We start from the raw sequence: 23,530 nt of genomic DNA, 5'->3' as shown, positions 1-23,530 counted from the left end.
AAAATTAAAATAAATTTTATGACGACATATTATTCAAGCAAAATAATCTAAAGAATCTAACAAATCATAATATGAACTTTTATTTTAAATAACGAACGAAATATTTGTTCACTCGCAAAGAAGCCCCCAACCTTTGTCATTATATCTAGTGATACAACGCTCTATTTGAGCCAATCTTCAAACACGGCGATATCAGTATTTTATTCAGAAAAATATTATGCCAGACCTGGAGTTTTCACGTAGATGGCACAAAGGTTTGGATTAAACGGCTCGTTTTGAGCCGATTTTTAAAAACGGCTAGCTCAATATTTTAGACAGAAAAATATTGCCTAAGCCTAGAGATTTCGCAAATAAATGTCCAAGCCATTGTTCCTTCTACAAACAAAATCTTCAGGCTTGCGTAATATTATTCTAGATGAAATATTGAGTTAGCCGTTTTTAAAAATCGGCTCAAAACGAGCCGTTTAACAACACTAGTTTGGACATCTATTAACGAAATCTCGGCTTAGGCAATATTTTTCTCTAAAATATTCAGTTAACCGTTTATAAAATAGGATCAAATTGGAGCGATTTATCGTTTAATTATAGTCATTTTCATGCACAACTAGCATTTAATATATTATAATCTTTCGGCCTAAAATTGTGCATCATATATCGTTCAAATATTTTTATTATAATAAACCGAGAAAACAAAATCACATTCAAGTAATTATTATATATCTAAATAATATTGCCCCGTTAATAGATTTCAATCGTATCATCGTAAATTCATTTGCATTTTTATATATAAAAAAATATATCTGCTATATAATACTAAAGGAAGATAAAAATTATAATCAGTAATAAAAAAACAATACCTTAAAAATTAATTTTTAGAATAAGTGTTGTTTTCATTATAATCAACGATTTAGTTAACCTTGTAATCCTCAGATTCATGAATGAATTTTAAATGAGAATTTTGATAATATTATATTAAAAATTATATTATTTTTTTTAAAAAAAATATGAATCGTCAAAAAAAAATCTGCCCGTATATATTTATTTTCAAAAAAATTGCAAAATCATTTAGGAAAGAAGACCTATTAATTTATATCATATAAATCTAGCGTTAAGAAAACGCGAAAGAAATTTTTTATATATAACATTTACTTAATGAATATGAGATAGTTTTATACTTATCATATTTTTATAAAAATTTGTTAGAGATAAAAAATAAATAAAAATAGGATAGGTTTTAAAAGGAAGTATGCATACGAAAAAAAGACATTCAACTGGTGTTGTAACAATGTTATAGTTGAATTAAATAAATAAACTATAAATGACATACTCGCCTTTTATATAAAAGAAAAATAGGTTTATCATGTGTTATCTTCAATTAATTTGCCTTTGTAACTAAATTCGAAAAAGGATTTAAACACTAATTTTGTAAAGAAATCAATGAATAATTTGAAGAAGTTACTTGAACCAAAATTAATTAAGAAATATAAAAATTATGAGCTTTTCTATCTAGTAAATACACTTTTTAAAAAATAATAATATATAATCATTGTTATTGAAAAAAAATTTATATAAAAAATAGGGGGAAAAAAAATTAATAGATTCAAAGAGAGAGATTTTTTAAAAAAAAATCTATTTGAGGTTTAGAAGTGTACCCAGGAAAATTACGTGTTTCTAGCCTAATTAAGTAGGATTCATAAACACCCTCTACCTCCTACCTTCCCCCATCTTTTTTTGGTAGTTTTTTTTAAAATAAGTCATTGTTATCGTTTTTTCTTGTGTTATTTTTTGGCGGGTGATTCGTAAAGATATATTGCCGCGAATAAAAGCGCGAGTGAGGCGGAATAATAAGCGTCGAGCGTAAACCTATCAGGAAAAAGTGCCCAAGAAAAGAGAGCGGTACCCATATTACCCAAGGAAGAGCAATATATTTTGACGATATTGTCTAGATTTTTCACTATAGCGGCCACAGCCAGACCCCCTAATGCTCCCAATAATAGCGTGGCAATAAGAAGCGTGAATATACCTGGAATAGGTATAAGATGGTCCGGGGATATTTGAAGCGTAAGAATGCGAGAAAACGAGGTGTCTATCATTATTTGTGCGTGTGAGAAAAAAAAATAATGTGAAAGGTGAACAAAAAAATTATTGATGCCTATATATGGAATCATAGATATTATTCTACCAAGACTGATCATCCATTCATTTATATGCCTATCAATAGAAAAGCTGATTACAACATTTTCGGTTTTTTCCCATGTAAATAATTCTTACATGGGACACAAAATGGCGTGTCACCAGCTGATTTGCATTCTATAACGTTTCAACTTTGTATGCAAAAAAAATAAAATAAAAGATATCTGCAAATCAAGACCCGGCTCATATTTCTATTTCTTAAAAATAATTTCGGTTCGGGTCAGGATTAATATTTTTTTTAAAATTTCGGGCCGGGGTCAAATTTTTAAATATGATATCATTACATTTTGTCAAATAGATTTATTTTAAAATTTTTGCAAGAAACAAGGCGCTAATATGTTTTATTTGTTGAATATTTTTTTTATAATAAAAAAAATAATTTTTTTCTATATTTAAATAGATTCGAAGAGTTGGAGGAATAAATAAATATATTTTTTTTATTTCTGGTTCGGGTTGGGCTCTTTGGGACTAATAAAAAAAAATTTGTTCGTGATCGGGCAGGACAAATATTTTTTTATGATTTCGGGCCAGGTCGGGTCGGGCTTGAAATATTAGGCCCGATGCAGATCACTAATGATTAGCTCATGAAGTCGTAGCTTTTGCGTAAAATAATATCTAATAAAAAGAACACGACAAAAAATAATAATATCATGGAAATAAAGATAGTTATACGTTTGGACGTATAAAAAAAATGAAATTTTACTCGGTTCGAAGAAGCAAAAGATTGAGCTAAGGGCGAAGCTGAAAATATACATTTGGACTTGTTGTTCCATGAAAGGCCGTTTGTCGTTTTTGAAAAAATACTAGGGGGCATAAATAATGAAAATTATGTGTTGTAAAATTCATATCGTTTTAAAATAATTAATTTTAAAAAAACAAAAAAAAAAGTTCGAATTAACTTGAGTCTTCGAACACAAACAAAACTTAAATTATATATATACTTTTTCTTAAATGAGTTAATATACCTCTGTTATGATGGAGGCGGTGACAGAAAGCGACGCGGACAACAAACTCAATAGAATAGCCACTAGTGACAGCCCTCCTAATTTTGATTCGACTTTCTTCGCTGTAACGTTACCCGGGACGGAACTGGGTGGAGAAGGTGGCATGGGTGAAACGTATTTCTTTTCTTGAAGGGAATCGGCTTCCCTCTTAGACCTAGGTTTGATGTCCTTTGAATTATGTTAAATTGAAATGAATGAAGGCGACTATTATTAGCCTTTAGAATAATGGATTGCTTTAACCTCAATAAGTAATTAATCGACGTTTTAAAAGTCAGGGTGTGTCCAAAGTCAAGAAATTTTATAAAAATAAAGAAAAATTATTCTCACATTTATACGCGTCTCGATTTTAGCAAAATTCAAAAACAAATTTATTTTATAAAAAACAATAAAATTTTAACTTTAGATCGCACCCTCAAAACGCGCTATATAAAATTTTCAAATTATCCTATTCGTTGAAAGAATGACAAAGATATATTAGGTATCAATTTTTCTCTGTTTATTTTTTTCTATAAAATAACGTTTGATATAAAATCTTAAAATACAACATAAAATAAAAATAAAGTATAAATGATTTCATTTATAAAAATACAATTTTCTACATCCATGCAAGATATGTGATCTGTAATCAGAGTTGGAGAATAGCGAAATACACTTTGTAAAAGCTATTGCGTATTTACCGCGTGCATTTTGAGTAGTGTTGTTAAACGGTTCAACCTAATCCAATATTTTAGCCAAAAAATATTACGCAAGCCTGGGAGATTTTGGCTTACAGATTATAAGAAAAAGTTTGGACATCTATTAACAAATCCTTGAGGCTTCGCGTAATATTATTTTGGCTAAAATTATAAATCAATTTAAGAAAAATAGAGTGAGTAGGAAAAAGTAAATAGTTTCATGGTCAAGGGAAATAAACCGATAATTTAGTTTAAATAAAAAATATTTTAGAAATATATATCCTCTAGTAATCGCGACTATTGGTGGAAAAATATATTCCTAAATTTATTTTATTCACTAATATAAAAAAAAGCCCTCATATTTAATTTTCGAATTTAAAATTAGAATTAAAATATTAAATACAGCAGTCTCACTTTATTTTTTATAAAATATAACATATGAAGGAAGTCTTCTATTCTAGAAGAATTACATAAAAATGAAGAGGATAACATTATTACACTACATACACAAAATGTGGTAAAATTGTAGAGTAATTTTAACATTTTTATTAAGCTAGATTTATTATAAAATTCAATAACATATTTGTTGCAATATAAGATGTATATGTATGGTATATCTTTTTTAACTGTTTAATTTGAGATCATTCATGAATATACTAAATTCGATAAATCCATGTAAATAGAAATGCCGGGCCTGGAGGTCATTGGAAAGATATGAGTGCATTGATCACTAAGAGAGATTTGGGGTATGAAAGGTAGAAGGCTAGAGGTGGCGAAGCGTCTAGGTACAGACCCATAATATGGGGCTGATATATTTGATTGATCAGTTATCGCAAACACATAGTGGTTCAAGATGACCAAGCATTTTATAATAAATATCAAGTAGAGAGCAATGATAAAAATACGAAAACCTGCTGACATTTTCATCTGTACATTTTTTTTAATCTAAAATTACAAATGAGAAAAAATGAAAGCGCACAAGATATATGCCAAACGTTTGCGTAACTAGTGGCGGGAGAGGGAGGGATTTCTCCTAACAAATTTGTCGGTTTTCATATCAATTTAAGTCATTAACCTGTTCTCCAACACTTCCCGCCCCCTTCTCCCTAGAATATAGTATATCATAATAAATCATATTTTTTATTCAAGAAATAAAAGCATTTTTTTTTCTTGAAAAAAATATGAAAAAGCAAAAAATATATTCCGACAAACTCTTAAATAAAAATTATGGTAAACACCCAAAAGCCATCCCACATGTTTTACGAAAATCCTAAAGACACCAGTAACGCCAAACGTGTCAAATCACGCTTGATATTAATTGCTTCCAAGGGTTCACGAAAAAGGAACATTTATCTTTTTTTATTAAAAATTCTAGCAATAATCAAGATTTTCTATCGTTTTACATATGTTATAGAATATAAATTATTTATCTTCATGATTAACCGTGCAAATATGCACTAGCTTAGATTTTAATCTAGATTATTTGGAAGATTTTTTAACTTTAAATTATCATATTTGAACTTCTTAATCAATAAAATTTGAAATAAGCATTTTCTTCATCCAACGGAAATTGATATTAATATGTTTTTAAAAATGAGGATTAATAAAAAATTCACAACTTTGTAATCAATATCTAGATGTAACGTGTAATCTTATCTAACATTTTCAAAATAAATCTATAGAGGTTTATCTCCTTCCACATCCTGTTTTTTGTAAAATTGATTTAAAAAGTATAAATCGGTGAATCAAATATCAGCTACTTAGGTTTCACAGATAAAAAATTTTACCAATGAAACACAATTTTTTTTTAAATATCATATATCGCCAAAAATAAACCCAACTTCAGGGAAATTTTTTAACAGATGAAATATATATGTAAGTTAAATAATAAAGTAGGACTAAAGATTAGAAAGATATGGGTTAGGGGTTAATTAAAGGTTTAACGTATGGATCATTAAGGGTAAGGTATATTAAAGGGGTTTTAAATAAAATTTAATCCATTTTATTAATTTGTCAAATCTGACAGGTCATGTGATCATAATTTCCGCGAGTTGGGCCATAATAGTTTTCTCTTTATTATTTTTTATATTGTATTCCCATTTTCCACGCACATCCGGCGCCACATAAGAAATAATTATTTAATCAGGAAATTCTTATTTTAAAAAAAAAGAAAATGAGTAAATAAATCTCGAAAATATAAATATTAAACTTTTTTTATATATATTTTAAATAGAGCGTTATTCCAAATATTGATTTTAAATAATATTTTTTTAAACAAAATATCGTGTTTAAAATAGGAAATTATTATTTTTTTAAAAAAAATCTTTAAAAAAACAATATTAAAGAGTAAATATTGTTTTTGGATGTATCGCGACTACAATTAAAGCCTTATGTCCGCCAAATCCTGAAAAATAAAGTGAGGTCTGACCTTGCATTAATAGTTAGCGCGAAATCGGGGCGAAATAATACAAATTAGTGTTGTAAAACGGCTCGTTTTGAGCCGATTTTTAAAAACGGCTAACTCAATATTTTAACCATAAAAATATTGCCTAAGCCACTATATTTCGTTAATAGATATCTAGACCTTTGTGCCATCCATGAGGAAAATCTTCAGGCTTGGGTAATATTTTTTGGCTAAAATATTGGGTTAGCCATTTTTTAAAAAATCGAGCCATTTAACAATATTACTTGCAACCATAACTAAGGTCATAAGTCAGTTTAAATCAGGGTTGATAAATAAATAGAGATCTGGCTCTGACTAAAAAATCTGGTTGAAGCGAGAGGTTAATACAACCAATTTTTTTTAAATTAAAATGTTAATTGAAATATTATCTGGGATAAGAATAAAGCAATTCTTAGTTTTAATATTTAACTTTTTATAAATATATATTTTTAAAAAAACCTCAATAAATTTTCGTAACTCTATAAAATTATGAGTTTATATGTCTTCCATTAAAAATAAGGTTTTATAAATTTCTGAAATTTATAATTCCTACCTACCAAATTATTTTTATACTTCACAATATTTTAAATCAATTTTGATTAATATAATTTGAAAAATATAAATTAATTAAGGCTTACTATTTTTCGTAAAAAATTTCCCAAATTTACAAACTTTAAGATAAAATTTATTAAATTTTTATAATTTTCTAGCTTAAAAAAATTAAGGTAAATTCGAAAAAGTGATTTGGGCCACTATTTTATTTTTACATTAAAAATAATTATAATATTTAGGTCATACACAACCCAAAGAAAAACATATTTAATTAATATATATTTTTTTTAAATCTCTGACCAGGTTCAAAAACACAATGAACATCGAAGCTGGTTCGGGTCTAAAAATAAAATAAAAATTGGGCTAGGCTTGTTGCCTCTAACAAGAATTAAGAGCTTTTCAAGAGAACAACAATACATACAATACAGATTTTCTTTATGGTGCTTCACTTTTATATTTCAATATCAAGAATCTTATCGATTTATAAACCTGTTCACTATCCGGAATATGTAGTACTTCACTACCGACTTGTGTGCCACCATTATCTTCATCGTTCCCTAAGCCACCTTTGTTGAGGTTAGATGAGGTGTGGCCTAATAATAATGTAAAATATATCAGTTGGGTTAAACAACTTAAACAAAGAACATACCAGACTTTTCCAGCGTATAATGTCAAAAGATAGTCAGCCCAAAAATAGATCGTTAATAAAATATTTTTAACGTTTGAATATTAAAAAATTTATCGTCAGCTCACTGCATTTTTAAGATAATAGATGAATATTATATACTATAATTTATTTAATGTTTGATTTCTAAAAAGATCTGGTATATTTTTCGCCGTAAGGGACCAACACCTCTGTTTTTTTAATTATTAAAACAAGTGGCTGGTGTTAAACATATTCTAACCATGGCCATCACTTAATACGCCAATATAATCTTTTAATTTCGGTCCCATAATCAGCTGAAACCACCAGAAAAACGTAAAGAAAATAAGAAAATTTTTGTTTGAGTGCATATATTTTCAAAATTATTTATTAGGCGTTATAAAAAACTTTTAATATCGACGATGGCTGATGATTGAGGAGTCGTATTCATGAGAGTCAAACAATACAAACTCGATACTAGGAGCCCCAGCGAAAACCATTGCAACCTCGTGAGCCGTTTTCCAAACCAAAATCTGTAAACGAGAGCGGTTAAGAATACCCTGGATTGGATTAGCATTAGCCAAATTGGTGGGGTCGTGTAGTTGAGGGCTATTAGATAGAGGTTATTGTTGAGCGAATAGATGAGAGCGGGTATGGCGAATAGAGGGCTCAGCTTGAACCTAAATGATAATTGGTTATACCATTGTTTAAGTTGACCATTTTATACCTAATAAAAGGTCTTCGTTTACGCGTTAATTAATATAAAGCAGGGACTTCCAGGGTGCCCAGCGCGGAATGAGTAAATGGCACGTCAAAAATCCAGTTCTAGCTTAAAATAAAGACCTAAGTTTGGCATACTAAAAATAAAAACCTAAGCTTGGCCGATTTATGAAAATAAATATTAAATATATCAGTTAAAGTGTTTGTAATAGATTACCTAATTGATGATTTGGCGTTCATTCGATATTTATTTTTCCAAACCATGTACAAAATAAAAATTATTCGAAATAGCAAAATTTCAAAAAACCTGAGCTACTTTCATCCTTTGCTAAATAAAACAATCCAGCTTTAATTCCTGCACACTTCTTAACCTTTTAAACCTGAAATATCGTTCAAATTTAACAACCGATAAAATGGAATACGGGTGACTTCTGTATCCAAACACTGACATTTTTATATTATTTCAAGCAAGATCAGAGCCATTTACTAAAATTATGTTTTCAGATAATATAGTAAAATAGATCCAGTTGAATGGTTGATGGCCCAAGGAAATTTGATGAAGGAAGTAAATATTCTAAAAATAATAAAACAACTATCTACTTCATCTTCATCATCAGCTTCAGTCGAGATAGTGTTCTCATCGTTTGGATTTGTTAACTCGAAGCTCAGGAATCGGTTAGGAACAGAAAAGGCAGGAAAATTAGTTTTTTTATTTAAGCAATTAAATTCTAATAACAATGTCAACGATATAGATATTACTTGTGATATGTTTTTTTATTGATTTTACAAACTAATTGATTATTTTTTTTATTACAAAAAATAAAAAATAAAATTTAATGTGTAGATTATTGATATTAATTTCATTTTATATTTAGAATATTAAATAATTTTTCACTAATGCAATTAGGATTAGCAGTTATTTTTTGTCAAAAATTAAAATAGAAAATAAACTTTTTCTTTTTAGCAAGTGGTGATTACTAATGCAATTTGGTTATTTAATTAAGATTTTACATATCTGGGTCCTTGTCATTCATAATTTTAAATATTGATTTAAATCATTAATTTTTTTTTTTAAAAATCGTGGTGATTTAAATCGTGATTTAAAACCCCTCTTCAATTTTTATAATATTTTGTGTCAAAAAGTCCCTGATGCCAGGTGCTGGCAGGAAACAACAAAAACGAGCACATAAGATAAAGATTATTATGCAACAGGACGATTAATGAATGGAAAGTTTGAATATAGATGGCATATAAGTTTGATAATAAGAAATATTTGAATATGAAGTTGAGTATATAGAAATATCAAACTAATGACATTCACAGCCAGGATATTTGGAATTCATTAGGTACAATCTGGATTTTTATTTTTGATCATATTTTGGCCTGGGCCCAAATTTTACAATTTTGACTATATTTAAATCATTTTAAATTGAAATGGAAAATGAATATTAAATGCTACATGTCCAATAGTTAACTTTCTAGTGATTGAATGGTATAATTTAATTTTTTTTTTAAATTAGGCTCCCCTAAATTTTAAAACATTTTAAATTTGTCCCAACATGGATTTTTAAAATACCATTTTTGACCCATAATGAGCTAGGTTTACAGATAAGGCTGGACCCTGGCCCCTGATTAAAAAAATATTTTAATTGATGTATTTAATTTTAAAAAATAGATTAACCATTATTTTTTAATTTAATATTAACTTTTGCTACTTATATTTCTATGGCATATTAAAATTTATACGATATTCAAAATTTTACAATTTATGCATTTGATAAAATAAAATTTTAATTTAGTTAAAAATAAATTCCAAATTTGCCAACATTTTATGGGATAAATGTATAATTTGAAATTATTAATCCTATTTACACAAAGTAAAAATTGTTGTTAATTATTGTAATTAGATTAAATTAATCTTACTATATAAATAATTAAGGACTATTTATTGGTTACAAATAATTTGATATTCATGTTTAAATGAAAAGTTTTAAAATGTAAATTACATTATGGTTATTTTTAAAAAAAGCTCCTCAAATCTATAAGCCAAAATATATAAGTTAACCATTATCGCAACATAAAAATACATTACTTTGATTTATTATGATTGTGATGATAAGAATAGAATAGGGCAATAGCACAGCATAGTAGCTTTATGGCTTCAATCCATGCCACGATTTGAGTTTGTGGTAATGGATATAGACCATTGTTGTAGTATCTAAAAAGATAAAAATTATTTTTTTTACCCAAAATTTCAAAATTAATCATAAATACATTCTTTTAAAATAAAACACAAATACCTCACTTTGTAAGCACAATATTGAAATGAAAATTTAATCTGATATATATACATAAATTGGACCTGATAATGTTTTTAAATATTTGGTTAAAATATATTTGATTAATAAAAAAATAAACAATTTCATTGACAAAATTTTATTAAGTATATTTAATCATAATATATTTGTGAAACATAATTTGATAAAATGAAATATGACTTTATGATTTAATTCATTTTTAAAGTTTATTTTACTATTTACTTGATAGAATAAGTGACAACTTGTTTTGCAACATCTAATATTATAAATGTAATGCAGTATTGAGCTGCATGCAATGCTGATAATTTTTTCCTAGCTAGTTTATCAGGATTTTTGTTTTCAGGGATGCTAGTCTCGATCAAAGGTTTTAAATCTGCATTTTCGTCATTCATCTATATACAAAATAATTTTTTTATATTATACAATAATCAGACTTTGTAATTGATAAATCTAAATCTCATATTTCATTATTGAGATCTTAGAAATTTATGAATTATAAAAACATATGTTTATTTACTTTGCCATTACCTTTTTAAGCACGTTTATGATTTTCTAAATTTCATACATTCATTTGAGTAAGCTGAATCAATATTATCTATTATCTATTAACTTTTTAATATTAATTTCAAATTTATAATAGTAAAGGTATTGTAACAAATAAATCAATATATTTTAAAGTTTTTAATTTAAGAGATTTGTTTACGGCTATGAGATGCAAACATTATATATGAGCTAGTAGGGTTATAGTTAGTAATATATGAGGTGGTCAAGGGTCGTAGACGTAATCAAGGTGGTAGGTTCTTTCATCATTTTTTTGTAAAGTTCAATTTAACCGAATTAAAATACACCCAATATACGTGATACGTGATAAAAGCGTTTTCGCCCTCTGGTTGTGGATACAACAGAGCTACGCTAGGTTTTCCTCAAAAATCCATCAAACTGGATAGTTAATTAAGGAGAGAAAATGAGGAGTCCTTCACAGCCGCACGTACTTGTACGCGCAACAATCCGAGAACTGTTGCTTAAACGTCTATAGGCTAATAAACAAAAGAAATGGTCAAAACAAAAGCCTATACCTAAGAACTGCAAAAATAATTTAATTACTTTAAGAGTGGGTGGTGGCTAATTTTAAGTTTAATATCTAATGTAAGCCTTGTATCAATAATTGAGAATGTGTTCATATTAATTGGAATTCGAATTTAACCCATCTTGGAAGAGAAAGAGTAGAAACAAAGTGAGGTAATTCAAAAGCAATGCCAAGACAAGGGGGAAGAAAGTGATTGTGGGTTTATCAGTTTTAAAGCAAGGATATTGTCTTAATTACCTAAAGGAAAGGAATAGTGTAAAGGATTTCTTGGGAATTCCGATAAAAGGAAAACATATGTTAGGAAAGGAATAGTGTAAAGGAAATTTCTTGGGAATTCCGATAAAAGGAAAACATATGTTACCTAAGGGAGAGCCAATCGAAAAAATAAAAAATGAATAAATAAAATTATGAAAGAGTTTTCTAGGACTAATATAAAAGAAACCAATATATTGGAAGAAAAGATGAGGTCACCTAAGAAACTTAAAAAGAGAAAAACAAAAAAAAACGAAAAAAGATAAAGATTATTTAATACAGAAAAACAAAATAAAATTTAAAACTGTATAGAGAAAATTTACCTCCATATCTCTGTGCATATTTGGAAACCGAGTTGACATAGACATTATAATAGAAAAAGATTTAAAATTTGAAGGGAAATAAAATACAGCTTAGCGTATAAAAAAATAAAAGTAAAACTTTACAAAATTTTTGTTTAATAGAGACTATGGAAAAGGAAATGATTAATAAAAATAAATAAGTAAAACAATAATAAGGGGGAAAAATTCAGGGTGGGATAACCTAATCACTTTACAATAACCAAAATTATAAATTATACTAAGCTCTAAATAAATAAATACAACTATTAACAACAAGTTGTATAAGACATTCCCAAAAAGCAAGAAAGAGAAAATTTAAATGTTAAGAAAAGAGAGATCGATGGCGTCCAATATTAGAAAATCTTTTATTTTAAGAGAAACAAAAGAATTAATATAACAGGGGCGCCTAGAGAGTTAAAAATATGAAATATTAAAAATAAAATTTTATTTATTAGTTATATTTTTAGCCAAGACAAAAATATATAAGAAAAAATTATCCCCATTCACTCTCCATAATAAATGTGAGCAATACGTCACTATAAAAAATTATTTTAAAGAAAAATAAGTATATTTATCATTTTCCTAAAATGATGACAATTATTTATGATTTTTAGAAAGCATTAATAAAAAAATTTAAAACAAAACTATTTTTTAAAAAAATATAAAACCGTGCTGAAAACAATGACATTATGTTATTGTTATTGGCTATAAACCTATAATTGGACCTAGTGCACCCCAATAATATGGAAACCCACAAAAATATGGTTGTGCCTAGAATTTCTGTTAATATTATTATATTAGCAAAACAAATAATTTGAATCAAAACTTATGAACTTAATTATATATGTTTTTTATACAACTAATGACAATCCAATTATTATCTCCCAAAAATTTGTAAAGAGACTCAATCCGCAAATCCAAATAGTTGATATGGATTACATCGCTAATTTTCCAGAATATCCAGTATATGAAGATATGCGAATGATTTTTTATTTATACTCTTATTGTTTTTGGTGAAAAATTCCAAAAATTTATCTAGCTTTCCGCAGAAAGAAAAGTATCGTAATGAAGCTTTCTATCTAAAGCAATTTACTACTATCCAGAGTTGTTGAAGGATTGAGATCCTAATTTTGGCAATTTCCCCGAATTTGTAATTTTTTCTTAAATTGAGGATAGTGTTAGAGATCATTTTGTTTAATATTCAATCGATCCTCCTGAAAATATTTTTTTAACTTAAAAGTGTTAAAATTAGAATATTATTTTTTTTAAAAAAAAAACTATTTCCATTATATTTTAACATCCTCCGCTATATTTTACATTTAGAAAACCTAGAGGATTGACCACATATAGATGTTTATTTATTGTATAAATGAAATCGATACTTTATTTGGGAAAATTAACAATACTTTAACAATATTTTTTATTCAAATGATGATTTAATTAATATTTCTAATACTTATGCAACTTAAAAAAATATATATTTATTGTTGTGCACACCTTTGTCATCAAACCCTGTAGAGCCTTGTTTAGTATTGATTATACAAAATAAATATATTAATATTGTAATATTATTCTATTACGATAAATTTACTGTTAATCTGATAAGTTCCTCATCAAACTGCTTCAGTCAATCATCGTCAAAAAAACATGCAAAATAGATACCAAGCGAAAGTATTTTGATTTTTTCCTAAGATGTGCTTAAATATTTTTAACAACAAACTAAATCTGTTAATACTTTGGGAAAAATAAAAGACTCCATTTTATCAATGTTTTCTTTAACATCTTATGACACAAAATGCAAACCACATGCATAATATACGTTTTAATGTTCACATCCAATAATAAGGTGATATGAAGAATTCATTATCTCATGGACCATGAAAATTGATCATAAATGGAAAATTTAGTAAGGAATTTAGAAACATAAATTTTACCATGATCAATCTGTTAAGGTGCAGGGTTTCAATGAAAGTATGGAGAGAGACACAAATCGGATGGGTATCAGGTATGATCTTAACTAGGAATGGGTAATTTTCTTATGATGTTGAAGCAAACGGAGAAGCGGAGACATACAGACCAATTAAGACATTGGATTTCCAGGGGGAAAATGGGTGTTATGAATTATTCAGAGCCAATGGATGGCTCCACCACGGAGGTGGACATTTACCCGTCGTTGAATGGAGAGTATTCCAAAATGTCATTTAATAAATATTATAAGTTAATAAAGATAATATATATATAGAAACATTGTTATAATTTGGCGAGAAGATGGGGGATGTAAGGGTTGAAATCATATGTGTGATCAGATGATAATATATTTTACCATTATATCTCTCCTATCCTCATTGCCAAATCATAACAGTGTTTCTAATATTTTAGATTTGTTTAATTTTAATATCTTTATTATTATCTTCAAGATTTCTAAGCTGGAGGCGATTAATAATTATTCTTAAAAATTTTAATTTAGAAATATTTAATAATTAAATTATGATATAAAACCAGATATCGTCTGTGCTTGATACCAATTTGATTATATTATTCTAAGTGATTAGACCTAAAAACTTATTTGACCTATCATTCATTCTAATTACAGCTTTTTTTTAGTAATTATTGCAACAAGTTAGCAAATTTATCCTAGCCTAATATAATTTTATCATAAAATAGTATGTGGATTTATATAATATTGCTATATTTTTAGTGGCGATTAGTTTGAGGCTAGCTACAAAGATAAGGGTTGGGGTTTATATAAGATTATGATAAATTGTATAATTTCGTCAAGCCCACTACATTTGGTAAAGTCTAAAAAACACAGGGCTTCTTAACAGCACGAAGTAGGTAATAAGTAATATTTCGTTATTACTTAACTACGCGGTTCAGATTCTTAATACGAAACTAGTGAACTACTTTAGTGGTTAACTTATTGCTATGCTCCAAATATATGGATTAAGGTTAATAATTAATTATAAGAAATACTGTATTTTTATTAGATGCCAAACCCACTACATTATTAGAATGTAAAAGTCACCTAGGGCTTCTAAGCAGGAAATAGCCTATGAGTTTATTTTTTATAGACCTATACGGTTCAGATTGAGTTCTAATACCAAACTCGTGAACATAGTTAGTGGCTAGCGTATATGCTACAAATATAAGGGTTAGAGTTTGTCCTTGATTATGAGAAATACATATTTTATTAGATATAAACACCCCCCCCCCCATTCAGTAAAATCTATCTGAAATGGACAAATTAGTTTTTATTAAATAAAATTCATTTTTACTAAACGTATAAAATTAATTATATAAATTTGATTATTTTAAACATAGATATAGATTTATAATTTTAAATAATTATATCATTTGATCCAAAAAAAAATAAGTGGGTTAATAATATATACTAGTAGATAGCCCGTCAAAAATGACGGAGAATGAGAATTTTATTCGTTTTTTTAAGAAAGATGTTACCTTTTATTTAAAAATCATATCCAATTTATATAATTTTTAAACCCCCTACCCTCCCCATTTATGTCAAGTCCAAGCAATGTCATTGAGTCCAACCCATTAGGACTAAGAGTGGAAACTATTATTTGAGTCAAAATATATTTAAATGAGCTTGTACCCAATACCAAAATTCTTTGTAAATATATTACTGGTTACATAAGACTAACATTTAACATTAAAAAATTTCAAGCCAGGTCCAAGCTCATAATATTTGGAAAAAATTTCCACGCGTTCAAGACCTTATTTATTAAAAAATTTCTCAAGCCTAGCTCAACCCATAATAATTTTGAAAATTTTTTCCTAGCCCGGCTCATAATAATTTGTATAAGATATTCCCAAGTCAGGTGCAAGCAAATATTAATCTTGAGGAATATTTTTCAAGCCCAGTCCATCACATATTAAGTTTCAAAACTATTTCCCAAACCCGGAGATAGTTAAATTTCTAAATAATTTATCAACACATGAAGGGGAAATCTCGGATTTACCAATTAGTGAGTTAACTTCTTTTATCAAAAAATTTGATAAGGGCTATCTATATCTTTTGTTAAGTACAAAAAAATGCTATCTATTTAAATTACAAAAATGCCATTCAATACTAATGAAACTTATATGCAATTTATTTATATATTTTTTAAGAAATTTGTTTTTCTTGCCATATAAATTTAGGTATTTTTTTTTAGGATTAATTAATACTCTGTGTGTCTGGTAAAAATAAGAGCAAATCCTGTATGACATTTTAATTTTTGATGGAAAAAGCGACAAAATAAATCTGGGCAGTCGTCTGCAGAAGAAAAAATTAATGTATAATATCATCCCATTTAGGGTTGTAGGTGAAAGTAATGAATAATGACGGATTACCAAAGCAGTGTACAACACCCATTGCATCCTGATAAAGCTGAGGAGAAGAACGCGAAATGATATTTCTGCCAAAGTGTCAATTTTGGTATACCCCTCTAAAATAGAATCATGAACGACATTGTCAACTCAACCATAAAACGGTCGTAAGTATTGTTATAAAGGCCATGACAAAACTACCGCATATTTTCCCATTAATAATGTTAATGAAATTGGCTGCACTACACATTCACGTTTAAACATCTCTCTAAATATTCATGAAAGTTCCTCATGGAATCGGATAAAGTATTATTTATAATAACTCCTAATGAGGTGAATGATAGTGGAATTAAATGCTTATATTTGTTAAAAATTAGGCAGAGGTGGCATAGGGATTGTGGTAGTGGTGATAGAAATATCATTTGGAGGCAACTGGGTGTATAAAATAAACATATAGATATAAAACATTAGATAAAAAACAAAATAAACCTCCAGAGGAGTTCACAGTGCCTTATTATCTTGGCCACCAGTAACTCTAGAACGGGTAAGGCGTTTGTTGAATCGCCATTTTTTCCTTTGCTTATCTTTAATAATAGATTCATCATGTTTGGTAGCAATGTGAGGGATTAGGGTTAGCCTAGACAAATAAAGAAATCAGGCAAAAATATAAATATACTATTGTTGAAATTAAACAAACATTAAAATAATGTAAAACCGGTAGAAGGGTCAATATTAGATGCATATTTCTAATAAGTTGGAGGGCTATCATCAAATAAAATTTTTGGGGGACTTATCAAGTCTATTATATTATAAAAGTTAAAAAATAACATGATAAATGTAATGTTATTAAGATAAAGGTTAATTAATTGTAAGGTAATTAAAAAATTAGATTAAAAAAGGGGGGAAAAAGAAGGTATAAATTATTATATTATATTATATAAATTAAAGGTGATAAGGTTTTGAGATATTATGGTTAATAGATAATAGAGATAGAAAGAAAAGAATGAGATAATAAAATTTAGTGATAAATAAAAATGTTTATTTTTGTTAAAAAATAGGTGGAGGTGGCATAGGGATTGTGATAGTGGTGATAGAAATATCATTTGGAGAACTGGGTGAAAATAAAATAAACATAGATATAAAACATAAGATAAAAAAAAACCTCCAGATGAATTCATTTCAAGCGTAGTTCTTTATTATTTTGTCTACCAGTAACTCTAGAACGGGTAAGGCGTTTGTTTATTCGTCATTATTTTCTTTGTTTATCTTTAATAATAGAATCATCATGTTTTGTAGCAATGTGAGGGAATAAGGTTTTATTTTGAGTTGTTAGTAGATTTTGTAGGGCCTCGCTATCCCTAGTGCGTTTCTTTTTTTGATTGATCTGCCATCTTTTTCTTTTATTAATGAAGGATAAATCACCACCTGTACAATCATTAACTGAGGTTAGGACATGGCTTGTTATTTAAAATAGAAACAAAGAATAATATAAAGAATATAAATGCAATGAACATGATCTAAAATAAAAACAAAAGAATAAATAAAAAATAGAGTCAATATTAGGTTAACCTCTTTAGAAATAGTGGGAATACAATCATTAACTGAGGTTAGGACATGGCTTGTTATCTAAAATAGAAACAAAAGAATAAATAAAAAAAATAAATGCATTGAACTTGATGAGGAGTCAATATACCACCTGTACAATCATTAAATATGGGTAAGACAGGGCTTGTTATCTAAAATAAAAACAAAGAATAATATAAAGAATATAAATGCAATGAACATGATCTAAAATAAAAACAAAAGAATAAATAAAAAATAGAGTCAATATTAGGTTAACCTCTCTAGAAATAGTGGGAATATCATCCATCATAAGCTAAAAATAGATATGATCATAAAAAATGAACAAATAAATTAACTTCTTCTGATTTCAGGAATTCAAATAAAATGATAATCTCTAAAAATTGGTATCTGGCACTCCGATTTCAGTCAAGGAAAATGATAGTCTCATAAAAAATCAACAAATAAATTACTTCTTCTGATTTCAGAATTTGGTATGAACATCTGTTTAAAAAAATATAACAAATAAATAAATAAATACGTACCGATGACATGACGTAGCGATGACATGACGTAGCGATGACATGACGTCACGATGACGTAGTGAGGACATCAGAAAATTATAATATAGATTTAGATTTACTAGTCTCATAAGAAAAAGTGAGATTTATAAATAAGCGAATTCGGTTTTGTTTTTGAGTAAAATTTTGATTAATATTGCGCTTCGAATCTATCATATTTTAAATTAGATTTTTGGCTAAATGATTTTAATAATTGAAAGATCAACTGCAAATGAACGGTTAATTTTTGGCCGTTAAAGTGCCTTCAAAACATTATTCATATCAGATCATTTATTATTCCAAACATATTCTTCTCTTGGGAATAATAGGCATGACCAACAATTTAGAGAATAATAAAATTCACATCCAGTGAGCCACTCATATTTTCCATATTATTTATAGAAAAATAATGCAAGTTTTTATTACTTTTTTTAAATTTGGTAAAATTGGTTTTGGTCTTACTTCTTCAATAATCAATTTATTACATTAAAATTTGGGCTAATTTTTAAATATATGTTTGCAATTATTAGACATTTCAAATTAATCTATAAATGAATAAAATTTTTTTTAAAAAAAGGAAGATATAAAAATATTTCATAAAAAATATTTTTCTTTTATTTATTCCAAAGCTTAAAATTACATAATACATTCGCAAAATTTTTTCTTTATTTTTTTAAAAAAAGATATTTTATATTTGTTTATCGAATATTTTTATTTTTTAAAGTAATAAAATAATTATAACAAAATATAATGGTTTGAGCATAATTTTAACTTTTATTTATTTTATAAAATAATAAATATTAAATCTGTTACCCACATATACATTTTTTTTAACTTAGTATAAATAATATTATTGGTGAAATATATTATTTTTACTATGTTAAAAATGTACTATTTTACATTATTTTAACGTAGTAAAAATAATATAAATTTGTCTAAGGTTATATAAATCATATTCATTTTTTCCTAACTAAGTCAGATTAGTATTAATTTTTTTAATATAGTATAAAGATTATAATAATTATCTATATTATAATTTTCCGATGTCCTCACTAAGTCATCGCTACGTCATGTCATCGCTACGTCATGTCATCGCTACGTCATGTCATCGCTACGTCATGTCATCGCTACGTCATGTCATCGCTACGTCATGTCATCGCTACGTCATGTCATCGGTACGTACTTATTTTTATTTTTTTATTGATTTTATTTTATTTTTTTTATAGAAAATATTTTTAGACATGAAGCCCAATAAAATACAACTCAAAATAAAGTTAGCCTTATATATATATATTTTTTTATACTCTTTTATATTATAGAATACATCTATTTTAGCTTCTGATAATGTCCCAACTATTTCTAGGGAGTTGAACCTAATATTGACTCCTCTTCAGGTTCATTGCATTTATATTCTTTATATTATTCTTTGTTTTTATTTTAGATAACAAGCCCTGTCTTACCCATATTTAATGATTGTACAGGTGGTATATTGACTCCTCATCAAGTTCAATGCATTTATTTTTTTTATTTATTCTTTTGTTTCTATTTTAGATAACAAGCCATGTCCTAACCTCAGTTAATGATTGTACAGGTGGTGATTCCGTCATTAATAAAAGAAAAAGATGGCAGATCAATCAAAAAAAGAAACGCACTAGGGATAGCGAGGACCTACAAAATAGAACATTCTCTTATTTATCAAGTATAATTTTTCTCAAAATTATATTGGGATTTTTTAATGTTAAATGTTAGTCTTATGTTATTATTTTTATAAAGTAATATATTTTACCTGTAGAATAATTGGTAAATTAGAGATTTCCTCTTCATTAATTATAAATTTTGGGCTTGGTTTCAAAATTATTAGGGAAGGTGGGTTAGAGAAATTCTTTTTAAATATTAAGATCTTGGATGCTTTTTTCTTGAACCTATATTGGGATTTTTTAATGTTAAATGTTAGTCTTGGATGCTTGGATATTTTTTCCATGTTAAATGTTAGTCTTATGTTATTCTTTTTATAAAGTAATATATTTTACCTGTTGACTACAGGGCCGTAGCCAGGAATTTTCACTTAGGGGGGCCAAGTGCCTACTTGGGGGGGGGCACTATTTTTTAAAATCAAACAAATAATTACGCATTCATATAAATTTTTTCCTATTTTTATTAAAAATTTAATAACAAAATAATACTATAATATGAATATACAAAAAAAAATAATACTATAATATGCATATACAAAACAAAATATTACTATAATAGAATACGGCGATTTTTATTTTTAAATTTTAATATAAATGAACTAAAAGATAAATTCTGCGTTATTCTTTTTTCATACGCCATAAATACTAAATTTTGTTTACGTTTATCCTTCATAGACTCTCTACTGCTCGATAAAACTCTCTTTAATGTAGAGAACGAGGCCTCACAAGAAGCCGTTGATATCCCAATGATTATCGCTGCTGAGTAGCATTTATATAATTCTTTAAATGCATGATTATATTTTTTTTTATACATAATATGTAAGATGTTTTATTATTAAATGTTCGTCTTGGATGCTTGGATATTTTTTCCAGATATTGTAGGGTAGAACCTATATTAGGATTTTTTAATGTTAAATGTTAGTCTTATGTTATAAATTTAATATCTCTGGGCTTGATTTCAAAATTATTAGGGAAGGTGGGCTTGAGATATTCTTTTTAAATATTAATATCTTGGATGCTTGGATATTTTATCCAGATATTGTAGGCTTGAACCTATATTAGGATTTTTTAATGTTAAATGTTAGTCTTATGTTATAAATTTAATATCTCTGGGCTTGATTTCAAAATTATTAGGGAAGGTGGGTTGGGCTTGAGACTCCTCTTTTTAAATATTAAGATCTTGGATGCTTGGATATTTTATCCAGATATTGTAGGCTTGAACCTATATTGGGATTTTTTAATGTTAAAGGTTAGTCTTGGATGCTTAGGTTTGATTTTTATCCAGATATTGTAGGCTTGAACCTATATTGGGATTTTTTAATGTTAAAGGTTAGTCTTGGATGCTTAGATATTTTTTCCAGATATTGTAGGCTTGAACCTATATTGGGATTTTTTAATGTTAAATGTTAGTCTTATTTAATATCTCTGGGCTTGGTTTCAAAATTATTAGGGAAGGTGGTTTAGAGAAATTCTTTTTAAATATTAAGATCTTGGATGCTTTTTTCTTGAACCTATATTGGGATTTTATAAAGTTAAATGTTAGTCTTGGATGCTAGGATATTTTTTCCATGTTAAATGTTAGTCTTATGTTATTCTTTTTATAAAGTAATATATTTTACCTGTTGACTAATTGGTAAATCAGATATTTCCTCTTCATTAATTATAAATTTAATATCTCTGGGCTTGATTTTAAAATTATTATGGAAGGTGGGCTTGAGAAAATCTTTTTAAATATTAAGATCTTGGATGCTTGGATATTTTATCCAGTTTAACCTATATTGGGATTTTTATTATTAAATGTTCGTCTTGGATGCTTGGATATTTTTTCCAGATATTGTAGGGTAGAACCTATATTAGGATTTTTTAATGTTAAATGTTAGTCTTATGTTATAAATTTAATATCTCTGGGCTTGATTTCAAAATTATTAGGGAAGGTGGGCTTGAGATATTCTTTTTAAATATTAATATCTTGGATGCTTGGATATTTTATCCAGATATTGTAGGCTTGAACCTATATTGGGATTTTTTAATGTTAAAGGTTAGTCTTGGATGCTTAGATATTTTTTCCAGATATTGTAGGCTTGAACCTATATTGGGATTTTTTAATGTTAAATGTTAGTCTTATTTAATATCTCTGGGCTTGGTTTCAAAATTATTAGGGAAGGTGGTTTAGAGAAATTCTTTTTAAATATTAAGATCTTGGATGCTTTTTTCTTGAACCTATATTGGGATTTTATAAAGTTAAATGTTAGTCTTGGATGCTAGGATATTTTTTCCATGTTAAATGTTAGTCTTATGTTATTCTTTTTATAAAGTAATATATTTTACCTGTTGACTAATTGGTAAATCAGATATTTCCTCTTCATTAATTATAAATTTAATATCTCTGGGCTTGATTTCAAAATTATTAGGGAAGGTGGGCTGAGAAAATCTTTTTAAATATTAAGATCTTGGATGCTTGGATATTTTTCAGTTTAACCTATATTGGGATTTTTATTATTAATATCTCTGGGCTTGATTTCAAAATTATTAGGGTAAGTGGGCTTGAGAAAATCTTTTTAAATATTAAGATCTTGGATGCATGGATCATTACATTTATCATGTTATTTTTTAACTTTTAGAATATCATAATAGACTTGATTAGTCCCCCAAAAATTTTATTTGATGATAGCCCTCCAACTTATTAGAAATATGCATCTAATATTGACCCTTCTACCGGTTTTACATTATTTTAATGTTTGTTTAATTTCAACAATAGTATATTTATATTTTTGCCAGATTTCTTTATTTGTCTAGGCTAACTCTAATCCCTCACATTGCTACCAAACATGATGAATCTTTTATTAAAGATAAGCAAAGGAAAAAAATGGCGATTCAACAACCGCCTTACCCGTTCTAGAGTTACTGGTGGCCAAGATAATAAGGCACTGTGAACTCCTCTGGAGGTTTATTTTGTTTTTTTATCTAATGTTTTATATCTATATGTTTATTTTATACACCCAGTTGCCTCCAAATGATATTTCTATCACCACTACCACAATCCCTATGCCACCTCTGCCTAATTTTTAACAAATAAAAGCATTTAATTCCACTATCATTTACCTCATTAGGAGTTATTATAAATAATACTTTATCCGATTCCCTGAGGAACTTTCATGAA

At 27.4% G+C, this 23,530-nt stretch overlaps 1 protein-coding gene and 1 long non-coding RNA gene across 2 annotated transcripts; both read right to left on the bottom strand.

The window, feature by feature from the left end:
• Window positions 1–1,476: 1,476 nt before the first annotated feature.
• LOC135923768 (uncharacterized) lies at window positions 1,477–11,044 on the bottom strand. Its single transcript, XM_065458697.1, has 8 exons — window positions 10,982–11,044; window positions 10,770–10,939; window positions 10,322–10,447; window positions 7,918–8,189; window positions 7,356–7,459; window positions 3,159–3,365; window positions 2,897–2,996; window positions 1,477–2,086 (listed from the first exon to the last, which is right to left on the bottom strand). The coding sequence occupies exons 1-8, from the start codon at window positions 11,006–11,008 to the stop codon at window positions 1,779–1,781; spliced, it is 1,314 nt and encodes a 437-aa protein (XP_065314769.1). The 5' UTR covers window positions 11,009–11,044; the 3' UTR covers window positions 1,477–1,778.
• Window positions 11,045–18,234: 7,190 nt separating this feature from the next.
• Window positions 18,235–18,601, bottom strand: LOC135925507 (uncharacterized). The gene is made up of 3 exons (XR_010571659.1): window positions 18,476–18,601; window positions 18,397–18,432; window positions 18,235–18,292 (listed from the first exon to the last, which is right to left on the bottom strand). It is a non-coding gene; the product is annotated as an uncharacterized LOC135925507 (long non-coding RNA).
• Between the last annotated feature and the right edge of the window lie 4,929 nt (window positions 18,602–23,530).

The sequence above is a fragment of the Gordionus sp. m RMFG-2023 genome, chromosome 2 (genome assembly GCF_954871325.1).
Source record: "Gordionus sp. m RMFG-2023 chromosome 2, tfGorSpeb1-WG-v2, whole genome shotgun sequence".
Classification (NCBI taxonomy): domain Eukaryota; kingdom Metazoa; phylum Nematomorpha; class Gordioida; order Chordodea; family Parachordodidae; genus Gordionus; species Gordionus sp. m RMFG-2023.
Note: the sequence above shows the minus strand (reverse complement) of the source record. Positions and strands in the feature narration are given on the sequence as shown.

What these genes read in the sequence shown, in the direction of transcription:
- LOC135923768 (XM_065458697.1), bottom strand. Translation starts at nt 11,008, where the DNA reads ATGAGATTTAGATTTATCAATTACAAA. An exon ending in ATATTCCGGATAGTGAACAG is followed by an intron (nt 3,366 to 7,355) that starts GTTTATAAATCG and finishes CATAATTCAAAG; the next exon opens with GACATCAAACCTAGGTCTAA. An exon ending in CCGCCTCCATCATAACAGAG is followed by an intron (nt 2,997 to 3,158) that starts GTATATTAACTC and finishes TATGCCCCCTAG; the next exon opens with TATTTTTTCAAAAACGACAA.